Genomic DNA, 21,917 nt, shown 5'->3' on the forward strand with positions numbered 1-21,917 from the left:
TGTGTAGTATATCTGGACAGTTCTTAATAACACCCCAGTATTTTTCTGTAGCCTTGATTTCGGTGACAGTATGTTGTCCTTTCTATGACATGTTGCAGTTTTTTTGAACAATATTCTTTGAAATAATTAAGTTCCTGCCTGTAGTAACATTGTTTTTTTAAATAAGTAGTAAATATTTGCATTAATCACTGCTAATAATTGAAACTATTGATACTGTTTCAAGGAAGCCTTCATGGCACTTGTCACCTGTAATGCACTATTCTTGCCCAGGGAAGCTGATAGTTTTTTTTTTTAAATTTATTTATTATTTTTAATTCATTAATTACATTGTATTATGTGACACAGTTTCATAGGTACTTGGATTCTCCCCACCCCGCTGATTGTTTTTGTTTTTCTAGTATTCTGTATCCATTTCTTTTTTTGTGTGTTTTTTGGCTATGAGGATTTACTTTTTATTTTGATACAAAAAATAAACTTCACCCAACAAAGTGTATCAGTCTTCATGTTGTTGAGCAGCAGACTTACAGAATAAGAAGACCTGCTTCTATTTCCAAGGATATCAAATGTGCTTTAGAAAAAGGTCATGGGGTCCTGGTGGCGTGGCCTAGCGGCTAAAGTCCTCACCCTGAACGCTCCAGGATCCCTTATGGGCGCTGGTTCTAATCCCGGCAGCTCCACTTCCCATCCAGCTCCCTGCTTGTGACCTGGGAAAGCAGTTGAGGATGGCCCAAGGCCTTGGGTTCCTGCACCTGCGTGGGAGACCTGGAAGAGGTTCCAGGTTCCTGGCTTCGGATTGGCGCAGCACTGGCCGTTGCGGCTCACTTGGGGAGTGAATCATCGGATGAAAGATCTTCCTCTCTGTCTCTCCTCCTCTATGTTTATCCGCCTTTCCAATAAAAATAAGTAAATCTTAAAAAAAAAAAAAAAGAAAAAGGTCATTATTCTTGGGTTCAAATACACACAGTTTAGAAGAGGGAGTAATTATAACACTTTCTTGATTTTGCCATAGTATATTTCCCACAGGGTAGCAGTAGCCTTTGAATTGCAATTTCTTTTTGCTATACTTACTGAAGAAACAATCAAATTCTTTAGGGCTTGACTTATAAAGAAACAAAGCATGGGACAGACATGATCTGGATTTGCTTATAATGATACATTTACACTGAGAGACTGACTAGTAGACATGTTCACTTTGCATACCCAGCCGTGTGCTGTTCAGCAAGATTGAGTCAGCTTACTTTTCCCCTCCACCTCCCAGGAGATGGAGTGTGTTCCCCACTGGGTTGCTAGTTGGTCAGCAGGAATGTTTCCTACAGTACCAAGTGGCTAATGCAGTACTTGAGAAAATACAGCCATTGCTTGATGGTCTGAAGCAGCTCAGCATTTCTGGAGCCAACTTGTGTTTTTTGAATGCCAGCTATCTTTGGGATCAATGGTTTTTATGCTAAGGTGAGCAGGAACTGAATGAGTTTGGCAGCTGGAAATCGATGGGCCAATCTTTGTTGCAGTTTCACCAAACAGTGGTTGCTACCACTGATAAGGACTGCCTGACGGGTATTAGGATCAAAGGAACCAAGTATGGATGGGGCTGAGACTGTGACTGTACAGTGAGAATTCAAGCATGTCCCTTGGAGAATTGGGGATGATAACCTAGTGAGCTGTACCCATTTCTGTCGTGACGTTGCTTAGCACAGTGGAGAGTTAGAAACAAGCAAGACCAATTCTCTCATAACCACCCCCCCCATTTACCTTCTCTTCCAGGTGTATCCCTGAAGCCCACTATTAGTTTCCAAGGCCTGGGAACATGAACACACGTTCAGTAAGTTGCTTACTTCTCTGTCTGTTTTACAACGCATTTTAGGAGTCTTGAAAATTTTAAAAACTAAAATGGAAAAGTAAGTATATAATAACAAAGTGAAATTGTCATGACTAAGACATTAGAGCTGTGAAACCTGATTGAAACTTTGCCTCCAAGCTTTTTGATGGCATAACCAAGACATAAGTATGACATGATTTGAACTAGAATTAAGAATTTGTTAACTTTTGTGGGATATCAAGTCTGAAATGGTCTTTAGTGGCCTTATAGATGATATAATTAAACCAGCTTAGTAGCAGCCTGGAAATGAATCCTCAGCATTTTGTAGTGGTGAGAGTTACTCATTATAAAAACAGATACATGGAGTCCAGGTAAGTCTGCTCAGAGGTGCAGGTGTCTGAATATCCCAGCCACATGGCCAAGGCTGGGAAAACCCATGCCGGGCCAGGCTTCCTGCTGGGGTTCCTAGCTCCCTGTCCACCACTAACAAGCGGTGGGTGAATCCTGGCCTTGCAGGTAGTTAGATTGACAATGGAGCCAGGCTTCGCACACTGGCCACCCGGTAGCAAGCTATGGGATCTTGGGGATCTGGAATTGCTGCCTAGGGACATCCATGGATAAGGCACAGTTCATGTTGGTGAGGAATGAATCCTGAGGGAAACTCAACAACACAGCCACTGTGCTTGCAGGTAAGTGAGGAAACTGAGACCTGGTGGTTCGGAGCAGGGAGACCAGAAGATCTGTATGGCTCAGGCTCATGCACCAGCCCATGGGAATCCAGAGTTGGGCTTGTTAGCATTGAACATTGGTGACAACTACACGCCAGTCCACATGCAAGCTAGGGCTGGGGGCCTGTCTAGCAGGACTAAATCCCAGTACCTGACTGAATATCACATCAGGGGATGGGTCACATTAGGCAGGGCCATTGCACTAACCAGCATGCAAGAGAACCAGGCCTGGGAGTAGATTTTGTGGGGGATTTGTGCACCCAACTCTGAAAATGCAAGTCCCACTGGTTAGCTTGAGAGTTGGGGTGGTGATGGACTAAGCTAGGTGTGACCATGGTACCCGCTAGCACTCACAGGTACAAGGACCAAGAATAGTCTGGGCAGATCCAGGCTGCAGCACCTTCATGTGCATTCTCAAACAGGGTGTGGGACAGGTTGGGCCACAACATTCATCAACTCATACTAGGCCAAGATGGAAGAGCAGGCTATGCCAGGCAAGGGTCTAACACCCACTGGCAATGCATGATATATGGGTCTGGTAGTGGGCCGAGTGGGGGAACTTGGAAAATTCTCCTAGTGGATCATAGCTTCCACTGGTGGCCATGTGATCCAGGCCTGGGAGTCAGGCAGGCTGGGCAAGGTAGCTCCATGTATTGGCAAGTGTGTGGGTTGGTTTTGGAAGGGAATGGACTTGGCAGTGCTAAGCAAACCTTAGCTTACTGGCAAGTGCAGAAACCAGGCTGGAGCGCAGGTCATGCTGGGCAAGGCTGTCACACCTACCAGTCTGCATGAACCAGGGATGGGAGCAGATTGAGCAGGGTCAGGTTGCAGCACCCACCAGTGAGAGTTGAGACTGGGGGCAGGCTGGGCTAGGCCAGGCTGCAGCATCCACAGACAAAGGTCAAGACAGGGGAAGGGCTATGCTAAGCTTGGTCAGAGCAACCACTGGTACATACAAGATCTATGGCTGGAACAGGCCTGGTTGGGGAGCAAAGAAGACACCCTGGCTGGATTAAGGTTCCCACTGGTGAGTGTGAAGGCCAGAGTGGGGTCTGCTGTCTATTCTGAGTATGGCTGCAGTGTCCCTCGGTGCAAGTGTCAACTAGATCTGAGGTGTGACAGACTGGACTAGACTCCAGCACCCACTGATGCTCCTGAGAACCAGGGTAGGTGTAGGATGGACTAGGCTAGGTCTCTGTCCCTGCTGAACCATGTGTGAGCTGTGTCTGGATGTGGACCAGACTTGGCTGGGCTGTAACATTCAACAGTAAAAGCAGGAATGTTTGAAGACCCATTGGGAAAGGCCACTGTTCCTATGGGACACGAGGTGAACTAGGTAGGGCTGGTCCCTGAACCCACCAGTGTGTGCGAGATCTGGCACTGGGAGAGGTTCTGATGGTGGAGCTTGGGAAACTCCTCTGTTGGGATACAGTCCCTTCAGGTGAGTGCAAGGATCACAATAGGGAGCAGCCCAGACTAGGCTAGGGAATGGTACCCACTGGCATACATTTAGTCTGGATTGGGAGCAAACCAGGCAGGGCCAATTCGTATCACCTGCTGGTGAATCCAAGCATCAGAATGGAGTGTGGGTCATGCCGGGTTGGGTCACTACACAAGCCAATTCACATGAGGGCCAGGACTGGGGCCAGGTGGGCTGGACTAGGCTATAGCTCCCACCAGCGTGAGTTGGAATTTGGGGTGGGCCGGGCCCAGCCAGTTACAACACCCACTAGCAAATGCCAAGGAGAGGCGGGCCATGCCAGACTGGTCTGCACCACCCAGCCAGCACACATGAGACCCAGGGGGAGGGGACAAAGCCAGTAAGGGGTTGTGGAAAGCTCTCCTGCTGAACCACCACGCCCACTGGAGATTGTGAATTGAGATGGAGGCAAACTACACTATCGGCCTCATGTGGGATGAATTGGGTAAAGCCAGGCTGGGTTGACTGTTCCTGCTGGTGCATTCATGAGTCAGAGTGAGTGTGATTTGGATGGGCTTTGCTGCAGCATCAGCTGGGCAGATGCTGGCTAGGGGATAAATCCTGTCAAGTTAAACTGCAGAACCACCTGATGGTGCATGATCTGGGAGTGCGAGTGGGCCCAGTAGGGAAACAGCAGGCACCTCCCTCTTGGGTTGCCACACTAACTGGTGAGCATGAGAACTAGGACTTGAGCAGGCATGACTAGACAGGGAGTGATACCTGCCAGTACATGTGTGGGCTGGATAGTGGGACTGGTTGGGTTGAACTAGGCTTTCTCATACCATTGACATGTATGAGAGCTGAATGGGATGTGGACAGACTGGACCAGTCTGTTGTACATACTGGCAGACATGGGAATTAGGGCAGGGAGTGTAGACTGGTGGGGTTATTGTGGGTTGCTCCAACTAGACTGCAGCACTAACTAGTGTATGTGAAGGCCGAGTGTGCACTGGGCAGGATGGGGCTGGGCTGCAGCATCTGTTGGTTTGTGTAAAAGACAGTACTGGAGACAAAACTGACGTAGCAATTGCAACCACCAGAAAATGCATAAGCTGACTGGGGTGATAGATCCTGTATTGGCAAGCATACACAGGAATCAGGTCTGGGATTACCTCAGGTGAAATTTCTGTAGGGATCTCCCAACTGAATTGTTGGACTCAGAACCCCAACCATGGAGAGAATTGCAGGTTCCACAGTCTAGCCTTGAAGTGCATGTGTCAGAGCTGGGCCTCATCAGTGGCTTGGACAGAGCAGTGGACAGCATATCCATGTGCACATGGAGGATATGGAGTCTACAGAGGACACCTGGTACTACAACAGAGGACGAGGAACAGAGCAAATTGATCAACTACCTCAGCCAAGTGTTGGCAGTGAATATCAGGGCAAGCGAAGACTCTAGGGTGGATTATGTCAACCAGTGGATTATGGAGCCATTTCATCATGGTTGGAGTGGCAAGATCAACAGTAACTCAGAACTGTTGAAATACCGAAATCTCATGAGCAAGACTTTCAGACCATGTCCCACATCAGGGACTCTGGTGTGGTGTCGGGTGGCTGTCCTCCATCCCAGAGTGTGGAGGCATTTGAGAGGCTGGGTCTTGTCTCTCTCCTTCCCCTAGATACAGGAAGAAAAAAGGAGAATGTGGAAATGGTAATCTCACCCACTTTCCTGTAGCCCTTGACCTAGATCAGCCCAATCAACTATGTAAAAATCATCAAAAATAAATAGTTAATGATTTAAAAAGACATATTAGTTATTAAGTTTTCATTTTTGCTTTTTTGGATTTGCTGAAATAATGTGGTTCCAATTAGCATTTAGAGGCTATTTACATTCATGAGCTGCTAGAAGAACAGAATCTGCTCTATGTTCTTTTATTAAATATTTATTTATTAAAAGGCTGAGTTACAGAAAGAGAAGGGGAGAGACAGAGGAGTACATGTCTGCTATCTGCTCGTTCATTCTCTAAACGGTCACAGAGCTACATTGGAAGTGGACCAAGATGTATCTTACTCTGCCATAATCCCATTTCCAGTTGTAGGTTTTTTTTTTTAAGATTTACTTAACTTGAAATGCAAAATCAGTGAAAGAAAGTGAGAGACAGAGAGAAAGAGGTATCATCTGCTAGTTTACTTCCCAAATCACTAGAATGACCAGAGCAAGGATTTTCATCCATGTCCTCCAATTGGATGCAGAAAACAGGAGACACAGAATGATCTTCCATTTGCAAGTTCACTCCCAAATTTTGTAATGACAAAAGCTGGGCCAATTCAAAGCCAGGATCCTCTTCTGGGTTTCCCACATGGGTGCAGGGACCCAAAGACTTGAGCCATCTTCTGCTGCTTTCCCAGGCAAAAGGCTGAGCACTGGATTAGAAGTGTAATACGCGGATCATGAACCCTGCCTATGTAGAATGCTGGCACTGCAGATAAAAACTCAGCCAGGCTAGCAGAGTGTATTCCGCAGATACTGACAACTTTAAAAAAATACAGAGGCCAACTGGGACAACACTTCCATGTTTCCTGCTTCTATCAGGTGATACTGTGTGCTGGTTTTAAATTTTGTGAGAAGATTAACAACATATGTAGTCCTTGAGTACCATTTTCCATATTAATTTCATCATTTTACACTCTCACCAGTAGTGCCAAATTTCAATTTCTCTTAACTTTGTGAACTTTTTTTTAAAGTAAAAGACATCACAATGAATAGAGATATCTCATACTTGTTGCCATTTGCATCCACATAACAATAAAATCATATTAATAATTTTGTACTAATTAGCCATTTTGTCTCCCATCCATGTACTAACCAGGCCCAACCCTGCTTAGCTTCCAAGATTAGACGAGATCGGGTGTGGTCAGGGTGGTATGGCCATAGACTAATTAGCCATTTTGTTATCTTCTTTGTAGAAATGGCTGTTTAGTTCTTTGTCCATTTCAGAATCTGCTTTTATTACTTTTAAGTTTTATAATTTTGTTGCACATTATGTATTCTCAGTATATGACTTCTATCCAAAGTGATTTCCACTTATTTTCCCATTAATTGGTTTCCTTTTTACTCTTGAAAGCCTTGATATGTGAATGGCTTTAATTATATAGTTTTTTTGCATGTTATGGTTTTTACCTAATTAAATCTTAATATCTTAAATTGACAATCATATTCTTTTCTAAATTTTATTTTTGATGATGTTTACATAGCTGATTAGGATAGAGGGGTCAAGGGTTAGGGGAAAGTGGGTGAGACCATTGTTTCTGCATTTTCTTTCTCTTCTTCCTGTATGTTGGGGAATGAGGAGAAAAGCGAAGAAGCTGCACCCAACCTCCCAACCACCTCAGTTCCCAGGGCTGGGGAATGGTCAACCAATGTCAATCCAGGGTCCCCAGTGTGTAGCCTGTTCTGAGGGTTCTTCTTAGGTGGTTTTTGATAGTTCTGAAATGCTGTCAGTCTTACCAATTCAAGGATGAGGAAATTCTTCCAAGGCCTGTTGGCTGACGTAGTCCACCTGAGAGTTTCCATTTGCACAGATATTTGCTGTCAGTGCTTGGCTGGGGTTGTTCATCAATTTGTTCTGTCCTCCATCCTTTGTGTTGGTACAAGATGTCCTCTCTAGGCTCCAATGGACTGCCATATCCTCCGTGTACATCTGTGTATGCTATCCACTGCTCTAAGCCACTGGGGAGTCCCAGCTCTAACACTTGCACTCCATGGTCAGACCACAGATCCTGTAATTCTCCCCATAGTTGGAGTTCTGAATCCAGCAATTGAGTTGGGGTATCCTGAAGAAACCTCATCTGAAGTGATCCCAGACCTGATTCTTGTGTGTGCTTGTCGGTACAGGGTCTGGCTCTGTCCATCAAACACATCAGCCTATGCACACACTGATAGTTGTAATTGGTGGATCAGTTCTGTCTCCAGCCCCATATCTTACATAAGCTAATGATGCTGTCTCCAAATCTAATCCTGTCCACCACACAGTTGACCATCTTGCACACCAGTTTGAGCTGCAGCCTAGTCAGAATGACCCCCACAACCATCACTAGGCCTCCCCTAGCCCCGATTCTTGTTCTTTAGCAGTATGTACAGCAGACTGGTCCAGTCTGTCTCATATCTCATTCAGCTCTTGTACACATCAATGGGTGTTGAAGCCTAGCTCAACTCAACCAACCCTACTATCCAGCCCACAATTGTGTGCTGGCAGATGCTACCACCTACCTAGCCAGGCCATCTCTCAGCCCTGGTTCTCATGCTCACCAATGGAGATTTCAACCCATCAAAGAGATGTCTACAGTTTCCCTACTGGGTCCATTCCCAGTCCCGGATCTTGTACTCTGCAGGTGGTTCTGTAGCCTAGCTTGACAGGACTTTCCCCAAGTCCCAGAATTTGCCAGCTGATGCTGCAGCAAAGCCCAACTATCCTGCACCCACTCTGGCTTATGCATGTACCAGTAGGTATAGTTGGTTTGCCCAGCCTAGCTCACATGCAGGCCAGTAGGTTTTGTAGCTCTGTCTGGCCTGGTCTGTCCCCAATCCCAGTTGTCACAGTTGCCAGTGGGAGCAGTGACCCAGCAGGGGAGCTCTCCTCAGCCCTCCTGGGCTCACAACCCCTGCAACCCCTCAATCTCAAGTGATTGTGGGCGCTGCAGCACAGTCTGGTATGAGGCTTCACCTCAGTATTTGTCTGGAGTGTCTTGGCCTGATGAGCCTACCCATGGTTCCAGCTCATGCTTGTGGGTGCTACAGGCTAAGCCAGTCCAGCCAGTCCCCCAGTCTCAGCCCTAATGTGAACTGGCTAGTGTTGTGGCCCAACCTGGCCTGTCCTGCACTCCATCCTGGTTCTCACATCTGTCAGTGGGTGCTATGGAGTGGCCCAGCCTGCCCACAACCCAGACATGATCCACATGTTTTCTGGCAGGTACCATAACCTGGCTGATCTAGGCTGCTCCCAGCCTTGTTACCTATGCTCACCTGCAAGGACTGCATCCTGGCAGAGGAGTTCTTCCAGTTCTTCCATCAGATCTCTTAGTGGCAAATCTCATCCACACTGGTTGGTCCTTGGCTTAGCCTGGGTTAGTCTGCCTCCTGTCCTGGCAGGAAGAGGGAACTTTGCCCAAGCAGCACACACCTATTCCAGGTCTTACTGTTGGGTGCTACAGCCCAGCTAAGTCTGATACATGCCCAAACATACCATGCTCTGGCATAGTTCATCAGGTAGTGAGACTTAGCCCAGCCCATCCTACTACACCCACCTTGGCTCTCAGGATTACCAGTGGGTGCTGGAGTCTAACCCAGTCTGGCACATCCAAGACCCACTCCACACTGTGCTGAGGGACACTGCAGTCATGTTCAGTCTAGATCAGTGCCCCCATTCTGGCCCTTGCCCTATTCTGGCTGTTGTGCTCACCAGTGGAAACCACAACCTAACCATGGTGTCCCCTTATCTCCCCAACCAGGCCTATCTCCACACACAGAAGAACATGCATTCCAGTGGTTGCTCTGACCAAGCTTGGCATAGTTCATCACCTGTTTTGGCTTTTGTCATCAGATGCTGCTGCAGCCTGGGCTTTCCTGGCCTTGTTCAGTTTGCTCCCATCCCTGGATCATGTAAGCCAGCAAGTAGATAGCCTATCCCAGCATAACCTGCACTCCAGCCTGGCTCCTGCACATGCCAGTGAGCTAAGTTTGGCCCAGCACTGCCCAGTCGATCATCCTCCAGAATGGTGCTATGCATTTGCTAATGGATGGAGCTAGCTTTGTCTGGTCTGACCAACATCCAGACCTGAACCACATGTTCACCAGTGGGAGCTACATCCCACCAGAGTTTCCCAAGTTCTCCCACCAGGAGCACTCCAAGACCCAGATCTCACATGTACCAGCAGGTACTAGGCCCTTACACAGCTTAGCCTGCCTCCTCTGTCATGGCTTTTGTATGACTGGTTGATGTTGCAGCCCAGCCTGCCCCACACCTTAATCTTGGATACACCTGCGGGTGCTACAAGCTAGAACTGCCTAGCATGTTCCCAACCCCAGTACCTACGAGTGTCACAGGGTTCCATGGTCATTCCTAGCTCAGCTCATCACTGCCCCCAGTTCTTAAGCTAACTAGCAGAAATTGCAGTCCCACAGGGGTGGGCCCATATATTCCCCACAGAATCTGGACCTGATTCTCTCATATTCTGGTTAGTGTCATGGACCAGCCTAACATTACCCATCCGTTAACACTCACTGGCAGCTTCTATGATCTAGCCCTGCCAGGCAGGCCCACAACCTTTGCTTTTGGTGTGGGTTACTGCATGGTATTGGTAGTGTTTCATGCTAACTACCGTAGCTCAGGTCTCCTATATGGGCTGGTGCATCAGTCTGACCCAGAAAGGTCCTCCAGCCTCTCCCCTCTAATTTGCTCTCTCCTGGCCCCCTGTTTACTGCAAGTACAGTGGCCTTCTCGATGGAAGTCCCTCAGAAGTCATTCCTCACCTGCAACACACTCCCTCAGTCGTCTTTTCTCCCCCATATCTCCCTGACTCTTTTCCTGATTAGTCTACAATCTCTGTGCCCAGGAGTGCAAGGGTTCACCAACCCAGCCTTCCAAAACCCAGTGGGTGTTGTGCTGATCTGAAGCTCTGCCCACCCAGCAGGGTCTCAAACTCCTTCCTGCACAGATGCTGGCCTGGGACCTTACGCTTCCACACACCTAAAATCCAGGGCCATTAGAAGTTCCCCAGACTTGGTCCACTAGCACACTAAGCCAACATACTAACCTGGTACTCTCCTTTTCCTGGGACTTACCCTGCCTGGTACCAAGTACATGGTACCAAGTAAATCCACAGGCTCGTTCTGCCTGCCAGGACATAAGCCACCAGGTTACCGCACACCCCCTGCCCCTAACCCTATCCCTATCCCCTTATCACCCCCCCCCCCACAAGTCCACATCCCCAGGCTCCCATGAGCTGGCCATCCCCACCTATGTTGGCACAGGAATGGAGACATGGAAATGGCTGACAGTCATTCTTATATTGTAACACAATTGTTATTTAGAGACTAATACACAAATACTGGATGCCCAATATTTGCCTTTCTTATAGGCACATTTACATTTGTAATTATAGCCTTTTGAAGTATTATTATGTTGAAAGATCTATGTGGTGTGTGTATATATGAATAAATGTATGTATGTATGTATGTACATGCATACATATACACATTTGTATAGAGTGAATAAACTTTCCTGTATCAAAATACAAGTTCTACTTTAATGATACTTCCCACTTTCTACCCTCTCTCCTCCCTGCATTCTCTACCAATCTTCCTTCATTTTTTTTCTTTTTGTTTTTAGTTTTTAACAATTGCATACCTTGATTTCCTTTCACAATCATAGGTTTAACATTACATGAAAAGTATCAACACATGAATAGTAGCAAGTAATTATAATAGCAAAGAACAAAAATCTACAATTCCTCTAGTGTGTGAGCAATAACCAAATTCCAGAATGTCACTCTGACACCTGTAAATTAGATTTATTTGGTATTGATGTATTAGTTATCACAGATGAGGTAGAATGTTTGTCTTTTGAAGACCATATTTGTTGTTGGCCAATATGATATCCAATTTAAGTTTTATGAGTGGCATTTGTAAAGTACATTTGTAAAGTACATTTACTGTGGAGGCAGAAAAAGAAAAATTAAAACATAGAAGTATGGGGTATTGGCTTATGTTCCAAATAACTGTAGCAGTTGAGAATGTACTAGACTGAAACCATGAACCAGAGCCTCAATTAAGTCTAAATGTTCTCATTTTAGTTGATAAAGAATGGAAGATCTTATTCCTCTGTGTTTTTGTAATCTCTCTCTCTCTCTCTCTCTCACTCTCTCTCACTGGTTTTCAAAGAAAAAAGAAGATAATACCCAAATTCAAATTAAGGTTTTTTTAAATTATTATTTTTTAAGGGAATATTAGCATTTTCTTCTGTAGAGTTTGTGATTTGTATTCTGGCCTTTTATTAGGATTACAGTTTTCACTAGTTTGCTGAAGCGTTAGTTTTCATATTGTTAAATCTCTACTGACCCCATTCACAGTGAAGTCTGCAGTTACAGGTGTTTTTTGCCACTTGCTACATTCAAGCTGACTGAACTGCCTGAATCTCCAATGCCTTTATCAAGTGTCATATTAATGGGGTGCTTTCCAACAGCAGATTTTTGCTTTCTCAGCAAGATGAAAATCTCATTCTAGTTTTCACCTTTTTACCTTTAATTTTGTACACTGCACCTAAAAATTCTTCAAATGTCATGAAACAAAAAGTTCCATTTGTTGTTCAAATTGTCAGTTTTGTCATTCAACCTCCATATGACCTGAAGAACATGTGAATTCCCAATCTAGAGAAGATTTGATCAGAGGACTTCGATAGTTCTCAAAACAGAACAATATATAATGTTCAATCTCAGCTGATATTTGGGAAAGGTAAATGAAAATGAAAATGTCTGTCACAAGAGTCAGAGTGAAACCGATCTGAAGCCAGGAGCCTCTTCCGGGTCTCCCATGCAGGTGCAGGGTCCCGAGGCTTTAGGTTATCCTCAACTGCTTTCCCAGGACACAGCCAGGGAGCTGGATGGCAAACTGGCTGTCGGGATTAGCTTGAATTCCAGTATAATATATTAGGAAATATCTACTCACTTATGCAAGTTCAGTTTAAATAATATTTTCTAGTGTTTGTTTTTCCAAGTTTAATAAGAAACATTAACTTTATTAGTTCATCAGATTTTAAAAATATTTCAGAATGTCTGAACAATTATAATAAATTATTAAAGAATTTTCTTGTCCTGATCCATATTTAGCATGTGTCTTCCTTATCTCATCTTGGATGTTATTTAGGGCTTGCATTTATACTTACATTTATACATTATGCAATGAATTCACTTCAGAAACATTAAAAATTTTAAAAATCAGTTAAAGAATAATAGGACAACTTCTGTAGGTAGTTTTGGAATTGCAAAATTTACACAGCATAAGGTATTTGCATTTTGTTTTTATACTATGTTGCCATATAGATTGAAATGTAAGCTGCATCCATTGAAGATGCAAGTTGAATCTACACAGAGGGATGTACTGTCAGTGTCTCTGTTTAGTCTGTTTAGTAATCCAGAGCTGAGGAGAAATGTGCTGTTATAGGTGTTGGTGTCATTTGAAGATGTGTTTGTGGACTTCACCCAAGAGGAATGGCAGAACATGGACAAAGCTCAGAGGACCCTGTACAGGGATGTGATGCTTGAGACCTATACCAATCTGGTGTCCTTGGGTGAGTGAAATTGTTTCATGCCCAAGTAGAATATTTTCTTCTTAGTTGACAAAAGGATTGTTCATGAGGTTTATTGCTTGGTGGGATTACTATTTGAGGCTTTAAAGAATGTGAGCATCTGTCCTCCAGGAAATAATCTGTATTAGCCCTTTTGTGGCCTAGATCCTGTGGCCAAGCTTTTCTGCTTAAATCCCCAAGTTAATTTCACTAGGACTAGTATTAGTTCTATTAACAGGGTACTACATGACCAAGCCTGATGTGATCTTCAAGTTGGAGCAAGGAGCAATGCCATGGACAGTGGAAAAAACTGTCAGCCAACAACTTTCAGGTAAGTCACACATACTGGGCAGTGAAGCTGATAATAGCTCAGAAAATGTTGACTGGTATTGCCACTAAATTTTTTACGTCTGATTTCCTTAAAACAACTAATAACATGCATCAATATTAAACATTCTGCATTCTCCAAGAAATATGTATATATATTCCTGTTTTTCTACTTTTAGGTAATATTTTATGATGCTTGTACTCAGAATATTTTCTCAGATTTGTAATAAGTGCAAAAACACCCTCTAGTTTCAATAAGGTTATATTCTGTATTGGATATATCCCCCAAATTCTAATTTGTTCTTCAGTCTACATTCATTCCATGTTTTCGTTAGATGTTTTTCAGTTATATCTTCCATTGCTTTCTTTTTGGCCAGCCTGCAGGCACTGACTTGTGTTACTTGATGTAGTTCTCATTCCTAAGTTTTTTTTTTTTTTTTTTTTAATCTATTTTATTGTATTGTTGACAATCTTTACATAGTTAATTACACTTAAAGGAAAAAGAAGAAAAGAAAAGAAAAAAAAAGAGAGAAGAGAAAAGAAAAAAAAAGGTTCAGGGGGGTAGGGAAGTGGGTAATGCTATTATGTCAATATTGTTTCCATCATGTATCTGAGGTAAAGGGGGATATTGAGGAAGAAGCCCCACCTGGCTTCCCGCCCACCCCAAGTCCCGGATGTGGGACATGCTCTGAGATATGTGCTCAAGTGGTGTTAATAGTTCTCCAGTTATGAATCGCTGCCAGTTTCGCTCTGAGGTCGTCCACTGATTGATATGGTCCATCATAAAGTCTCTGTTTGCCCCATATTTCGCTGCCAACATATAGCTGAGATGATTGTCCTGTTCTGTCTTGTCTTTTCTTGGTTAGAGTTCTGAGTCCAGCAGTTCGATTGGGGAGATCTCCCAAGATACTTTGAGGTATTCCCAGATTAGTTTCTTGTATGTTCTAGCAAGCACAGGGCCTGGTACAGTCCATCACCCCGATCAGCTGGTGGTTGCAATTGCTGTGTTGGTTCTGTTTTCAGTCCCGAGTTGCACTGGAACCAATGGGTGTTGCAGTCCAGTCTGGTTCGGCCCTTACATCAACCAGTGGGAGCTGCAGCCTAGTCGGGGCGACCCACAATAACCCCCACCAAGCCCGCCCCCTACTCTGGTTTGCCAGTATGTGTAGCAGACTAGTCCAGTCTGTCCCATATCACATTTGGCTCTGGTACTTGTCAATGGGCATTAAAGCTTAGTTCTATCTAACCAACTCAACCATCCAGCCCTCACATATGTGGTTGAGTGCCTCTCTATCTAGCCATCCTAGCCCCCGTCCTAGTTTTCATGCCCTCCCCCGGGAGTAGTGACCCAAGAGGGGGGAACCCACTTTTCCCTCCCAGGTCTCTCTGTCCCGGTTTATGCACTCTTTAGGTGGTCCTGTGATTTGACTCGACAGAATTAGTCCCCAGTGCCAGCTTCTGCCAGCTGATGCTGCGGCCCTGATCTAGTCCACATGCAGCGCACAGGTGTTGTAGCCTTGCTTAGTCGGGTCTGTCTCTATCCCAGCCCACGCTCTCCGGTGGGAGTAGCTGTCCGGCGAGGGGACCAGCCCCTTAATCCCCCCGCCAGCTCTGCCCCTTCCTTCCTGGATCTACGTGTGCTGGATGGGTGCTGCATTCATATCCAGTACAGGCAACCATGCCCTGGCATTCCATAATGTGTGCTGGTTTTGTCGCAACCAAACCCGGCCCATCCCACACCCTGTTCTGGTGATCGGATTTGCCAGTGGATGACATGAACTGATTCAGCCTGTTCTGCTCCTGACCCATGCTGAATGCATGCCAGTGGGAAACTTTCCATGGCCTATTCTGGGCTGTTTCCTATCATGCTTCTTGCGCTTACCTGCAGGGACTGTGTTCTGCCAGAGGAGTTGCCCAGGCTCCTCCATCAGAACCCCTCCCAGTGCCAGATTTTGCGCATGCCAGGGGGTTCTTGAGCCAACCCTACTCGGTTCACCTCTTGTCCTAGCAGGAACAGTGGCTTTTCCTGGCTGGCTTTCACCCCATTCTGGTTCTTGTTGTTGGATGTTTCAGCCCAGCCATGGCTCGTCCATACCCACATACAGCTCACACATGGCTCAGAAGGGGGTTGAGACCCAGCCTAGTCAGTCCCACACCTGTCCTGATTCTCCATAACACCAGATGGTGTTGGGATCTGAACCGGCCTGGTGCATCCAATCCCAGCCCACATTAGTGCCTTGGGTGACTACAACTGTTTCTTAGATAGAACGCAGCCCCCATTCCAGCACATACACCCCTTGGTGGGAAACTCATCCCAGTTGTGGTGTCCCCTTACCTCCCATATTGGGCCTATTCCTAGCCGTAAATCACACACCTGCCCGTGGTTGCTCTGAGGACCATTAGGTGCTAGCCTGCTCGACAAGCCGGAGCTTATCTTTTACTTGATAGGTGTTCAAAGCTCAGCATTATTAAGGGATTAGAAGTTCTTCAAAGGAAGAGTTACTGGCATTGGGAATCTTTAGGATTGACTCAGATCCCAGATACAGTGGGGTCCGCCTAGAGCTATCTGAGCAGCGATTCAGACATCCATTACCCCAGAGAACCCGGCCGGGGGGCCAGCAGGCACAGCCTAGCGCCAAATGGCGCACTGGCCGCCCGGGCCCAGCCCGCCATGAGCCAAGAGCTCATGGCGGGCTGGGGTCGGGATTCGAGCTAGACGTCCTCTCCTGCAGCCCTCCGGTCGCCTCTGACAGCCGGAGGTTTAAGCCCGCAGGCCCAAGGTTGCGCCCCTCCCCAATCCCGTTCACTGTCCAATGAGGGCGGTGGGTGGGCCCCGGACATGCCCAGTCACGGAGGCCTCCCCCCTCGGCGTACTCACCCCGGAAGGAAGCAGGCCCCGCACCCAGGCACGTCCGGCCCAGCCCGCCATGAGCCAAGAGCTCATGGCGGGCTGGGGTTGGGATTCGAGCTAGACGTCCTCTCCCGCAGCCCTCCCCTAAGTTTTTTTTAGATACAGTCTTGCTGTTGCCTTAATTTTAGAACTAAGTCACTGATTAGGAGCTCTCCTGCTTGTTCCTACCCCTTTCTCATTATTTAGTTCTGTTTCTGTATCTCTCTTAAATGAGTAATAAATGAAGAAATGATAAGCTCTCCAGGCATTTGAATTGCAAGCTAATAGAGTGTTCTATTTATCTCTTTCTGTCTTCCATTCTTTGTTGCTCTGTAACAATGAAATATACAAGAAAATGAAAGATGTCTGGGAGAGACCCTCTGTTCTGTTAACAGTAGTAGTAATGCTACATGGGACCTAGGATAGGAATATGGAAAATGTGTAGTTATGGACTCACTAGCCTTTTTAGTAGACTCTGATTTCTAAAACCAAATAATCCCAGGGCAGCACTGTGGCATCATGCCAAGTCTCTGCCTGCAATGGTTATATCCCATATAGGTGCTGACTCATTTTCCAAGGCCCAGTTGAACTATGGAGCCATGTTGGATTGCTCACCATTGTGTAGAAGGGATATTGGTACTTACAAGTCTACCTTTTGTTTTTCCAAAGATATATTTATTTAAAAGGCAGTGTGGCAGAGAGGACACACAGAAAAAGAAAGGAGATCTTCCATTTTTTTGCTCACTACCCACAAGTCCCCAATGGCCAGGCCGTGCGACGCTGAGACCAGAGGCCTTGAATTATATCTGATTTTCCACATGGATGGCAGAAGTACAAGCACTTTGGCCAGAGAAAGCAGTGGAAGATGGCCAAAGTGCTTGTACCTCTGCCATGTGGAAAATCAGATATAATTCAAGGCCTCTGGTCTCAACGACTTATAAGATTTCAAATTATGAAGGTATTTGCATATACCAGGAAGTGATAGATTATGGGGACTGTTGATCTTACCATGAGTTAGAATGCACATTAAGGTGAATACAAGTGGAGTTGCAAAGCCATTTTCTTTATTATGTCATGGACATCATACCCATGATGATACATAGGGACTTTATCTTTTAGAGTACTGTGAAGGTGAAGAAATCCGATTTCCTTAGGGTCATGGGGAAGCTGTCAGACTAGAGTCCAGGTAAAAGGAGAAGGTCCATTTGAAAGATCCCATAGATCTTTCCCCCGTGTAGATGGATCATGAAACATCCATTGATACAGATTCTGTTTTTTTATCTGTGGTCTTCAGTGGGGAACAGACATATGTCCCAAGCAAATGGTCCAGAAAATTTCTCCTCTAAAAATTGAGAAATCAGCAGAGAAGCCCCAAACAGAACATGGTAATAATAAGAAAATCTAGAGAGAGAGAGAATGTGGGTGAAAATGACTGTGAAAAAGCACTCAGTTTAGTGTTACATAAAGGAGTGAATATTTTTGCTTACATATTTTAATTGAAAGGCAGAATGGTAGGAATAGAGAGACAAATTTAGAGTGATATTTCCCATGCATCGGTTTATTCTACAAATGCCTTCAACAGTTAGGCCAGCCTAAAGTAAAAAAAAAAAAAAAATAGAATTATGTATCAAATTTTTATGTGTGTTCCATGATCCCAAGTACTTGAACCATCATTTGCCTCCCAAAATGCATTAGCAGTAAGTTGTATCAGAGGCAACTGACACGGCTATGGGATGCAAGGCATTACAGTCATTGCTTTAAATTTGTGTTTCATGTTATATTCGCTCGTCCCTCACTTAAAGCACAAATTTTCAGCAAAGATGTCATTGAATAGTGGGAGAGCTATTCATTTATTAAATTAACATATTTATAAGAAAAACATGTAATGTTCACTAATAAAAGCACTTTACTGATTTTTAAAAAATCTGATCCATCTACAAAAGCAAGATTTCTCATTGATTTTGCATGAATATTTGAAAAGAAGCACTTAGATGTGATTCATGGACATGGTCCCCCACCGCTTTTTTTTTTCATTTCAGCTTCCCACAGAAAGGATGAACTGCTTGGAACTTATCAGGAAAGTCAAGAAGCAAACTTCAGGCAAGTTGTTTTCACAAAAACAATATGTGAACTCTCAAAAGAGTTAAAACTGTAGCAAACGTTAACAAAAGTTGCTAAAAACACTTGATTTAAGTGCTGGTAGTATTTGAAACTGATGATATGAATAAGAAATTGTACAAAAAACAAACTTGAGAAATACAATTTATTTTAGAATGTGTTTTTTCCTAGGAAGCCTGATGAGATGTCATTTGTGAAAAAGCAGGATGTGACTAATGCACCAGGGAGCAAACTTCAATGCAGGAAAAATCTCAGTCACAATGACAAGATGTACACTGGTCAGAAGTCTTTTGAACATAGTGGGAATGAGAAAACCTCTGGCAGGAAGATTTTTTTTACATTTAAGAAGTTTTATATCAGAGACAACTATAATAAACCATCTGTCCTTGTGGATGAAAATATTCAGCTTGAAAAGAAATCTTTTCAAGAAAATCCTTGTGTTGGCAAGCATCAGCAGACACAGTCAGGAGAGAAACTCCTTGAACATCTCAAGAGTGAGAAATGTCTTATTTACAAAACAGATCTTACAATAAATGCAGCAAAAAGTCACCATACATGTGGCTACTGTAAAAAGCCTTTCAGCTGTGAATCTTGCCTTACCACAAGACACAGAGCTAACATAGTAGAAAACCTAGGTGTGTGCAGTGAATGTAGATTCACTTGGCAGAATCCAGACCTCACTGGAAATCAGATAATTCACTCTGGAGAGAAAGCACGTGAGTGTAATGAGCATGGGAATATCTTTTGTAGGAAGTCAATTCTCCATTCATATCAGAAAAATCACCAAGGGAAAAAGTCTTATGAATGTAGTGAGTGTGAAAAAACTTTTTCCAGAAAATCTTACCTCATAACGCATCAGAGAATTCATTCCAGGGAGAAGCCCTATGAATGTAACGAATGTGGAAAAGGTTTTTGCCAGAAGTCAGCTCTCATTAGACATCAGAGAATCCACACAGGAGAGAAGCCTTATGAATGTAGTGAGTGCAGAAAAGCTTTTTGCCAGAAGTCAGCTCTCATTACACATCAGAGAATTCACACAGGGGAGAAACCTTATGCATGTAGTCAGTGTGGGAAAGTCTTCTGTGACAAATCTGATCTCATTAGACACCAGAAAATTCACACAGTATTGAAACCTTATGAATGTAATAAGTGTGGAAAAGCCTTTAGCCAGCAGACATCTCTCATTATACATCAGAGAATTCACACAGGAGAGAAACCTTATGAATGTAGCGAGTGCGATAAAACCTTTTGCCAGAAATCGTCTCTCATTACACATCAGATAATTCACACAGGGGAGAAGCCTTATGAATGCAAAGAGTGTGGAAAAGTCTTTTGTTATAAGTCAGCTGTAATTAGACATCAGAGAATTCACACAGGGTTGAAACCTTATGCATGCAGTGAGTGTGGAAAAGCATTTTATCAGAAGTCATCTCTTATTAAGCATCAAAGAATCCACACAGGAGAGAAACCTTATGAATGTAGTGAGTGCAATAGAGCCTTTTGCCAGAAATCTTCTCTCATTGCGCATCAGATACTTCATACAGGAGAGAAGCCTTATGAATGTAAAGATTGTGGAAAAGTCTTTTGTGAAAAATCAGCTCTCATTAAACATCAGATAATTCACACAGGGTTGAAACCTTATGCATGTAGTCAGTGTGGAAAGGCCTTTTACTGGAGATCAGCTCTCATTAGACATCAGAGAATCCACACCGGAGAGAAGCCTTACGAATGTTGTGAGTGTGGAAAAGCTTTTTGCCAGAAGTCAGCTCTAATTACACATCAGAGAATTCACACAGGGGAGAAACCTTATGAATGTAGTGAGTGCGATAAAGTCTTTTGTGACAAGTCTGATCTCATTAGACACCAAAGAACTCATACAGGGTTCAAGCCTTATGCATGTAATGAGTGTGGAAAAGCCTTTTATCGGAGGACAACTCTCTTTAGGCATCAGAGAGTCCACACAGGGGAGAAGCCTTATTAATGTAATGAGTGAGGAAAAGTCTGCACATCAGGAAATTCATAAGGAAAAAATCTAATCAAGGTAAGCAGTGTGAGAAAGTGGTTTCAATAAATTCATGCCTGAGCAAGTATGAAAAATCCATACATAATACATTTGAGTGTGATATATATGAAAAATATTCTTTTGCTATAAATTACAGTAAAACAGACATGAACATTCACAGAAATAAGAAAATGTCAGGTTTTTTTTAAATCAGAATTTTTCTGTGAAACATCTCTTCACAAGTTAAACTTTTGCTTAGCTTAGAGAACTCAGAAGTACAAAAGCATGCAAACAGAAAACTAAAGCCTACTCTTACTGTATTGTAATTTATACAATGACCAACGTTTTCAAGATTGCAGATAAAACAGTCTAAAGATATGGATGTTAAGAAACGTGTTGAAAGTCTCAAGAAATGTGAAAAAAATAACAAAAAATGTGTCATTGTATATCAGAATCAAATTATGTGTTCTTGCAACTTTTCTTTGAGATGCAGCCTATACTCTGTCTTCCATTGCTGTGAGTTTAAAAATCTAAATGAGCTTTCATATTTCAGTTCTGTTAACAAATAAAAATTCACTCTATTACATTCATTTCAAATACCACCTTTATCATTTTTCAAGTTAGTTGATACTGCTCTTTTGAAGTCTTATGATTCTTTTCTCACATTATTCTACTGCAGGCTAGTATTACATGAGCATTTTAACTGACATATGTGACAGTGATAAGCACCCAATTTTGAAGGGTGAATATTTAGTTCTGAGTGGTGAGTGATTATTTTGTTACATATAATAATTGGAAATCCTGGTTTGGTTTATCTGTATATAATCTTGAGTTTGCTTACATTACTGTATGTCTGGGGCTAGGTTGAAAGTTTTTTTATCATCAGTGTTTTGGTGGTTTATGACATTGGAAACTTTTTCTGGAATTGATTCTATGACCCTAAAGGTATTTATACTCATTTCTAGGATGATTCTGAGAGAAATAGAACAGGCCCTTGAGGGCACCCCTGTGGGATTGCCCAAGGGTTTTGGAGGGCACATCTGTGACCACATCCTTGCTGTTTCAGTGGGGTCTTCAAGTTATGGTTTTGCACTGGGGGATTTCTGGGAACATACATGTATGGAACCTAGGGTAAGTTTCTTCACCTTTCTGGGCAATTTGGAGTTGTTTCTTTGTGGTGCCTCATAGGTATTCATGTGATGGGCCTCTGTGTTCTGTAGTTCATCTCCCCAAGCAGCCTGTGGCTATCTCTAAGAGTTTATATGAAAGTTTTCA

The 21,917-nt window shown here is 43.9% G+C and overlaps 1 protein-coding gene across 1 annotated transcript; it reads left to right on the forward strand.

The window, feature by feature from the left end:
* The first annotated feature begins 1,597 nt into the window (after positions 1 to 1,597).
* LOC101527690 (zinc finger protein 883-like) lies at positions 1,598 to 20,638 on the forward strand. Its single transcript, XM_058668612.1, has 5 exons — positions 1,598 to 1,819; positions 13,182 to 13,308; positions 13,544 to 13,636; positions 18,562 to 18,626; positions 18,816 to 20,638. The coding sequence occupies exons 1-5, from the start codon at positions 1,805 to 1,807 to the stop codon at positions 20,619 to 20,621; spliced, it is 2,106 nt and encodes a 701-aa protein (XP_058524595.1). The 5' UTR covers positions 1,598 to 1,804; the 3' UTR covers positions 20,622 to 20,638.
* The last annotated feature ends 1,279 nt before the right edge of the window (positions 20,639 to 21,917 follow it).

Source organism: Ochotona princeps, chromosome 1 (genome assembly GCF_030435755.1).
Source record: "Ochotona princeps isolate mOchPri1 chromosome 1, mOchPri1.hap1, whole genome shotgun sequence".
NCBI classification, from domain to species: Eukaryota; Metazoa; Chordata; class Mammalia; order Lagomorpha; family Ochotonidae; genus Ochotona; species Ochotona princeps.

Bases quoted from the DNA above. Each gene is read 5' to 3' on its own strand.
- LOC101527690 (XM_058668612.1), top strand. The intron at 13,309-13,543 runs GTGAGTGAAATT...TTCTATTAACAG, and splicing joins TACCAATCTGGTGTCCTTGG to GGTACTACATGACCAAGCCT. The intron at 18,627-18,815 runs GTTGTTTTCACA...TTTCCTAGGAAG, and splicing joins AAGAAGCAAACTTCAGGCAA to CCTGATGAGATGTCATTTGT.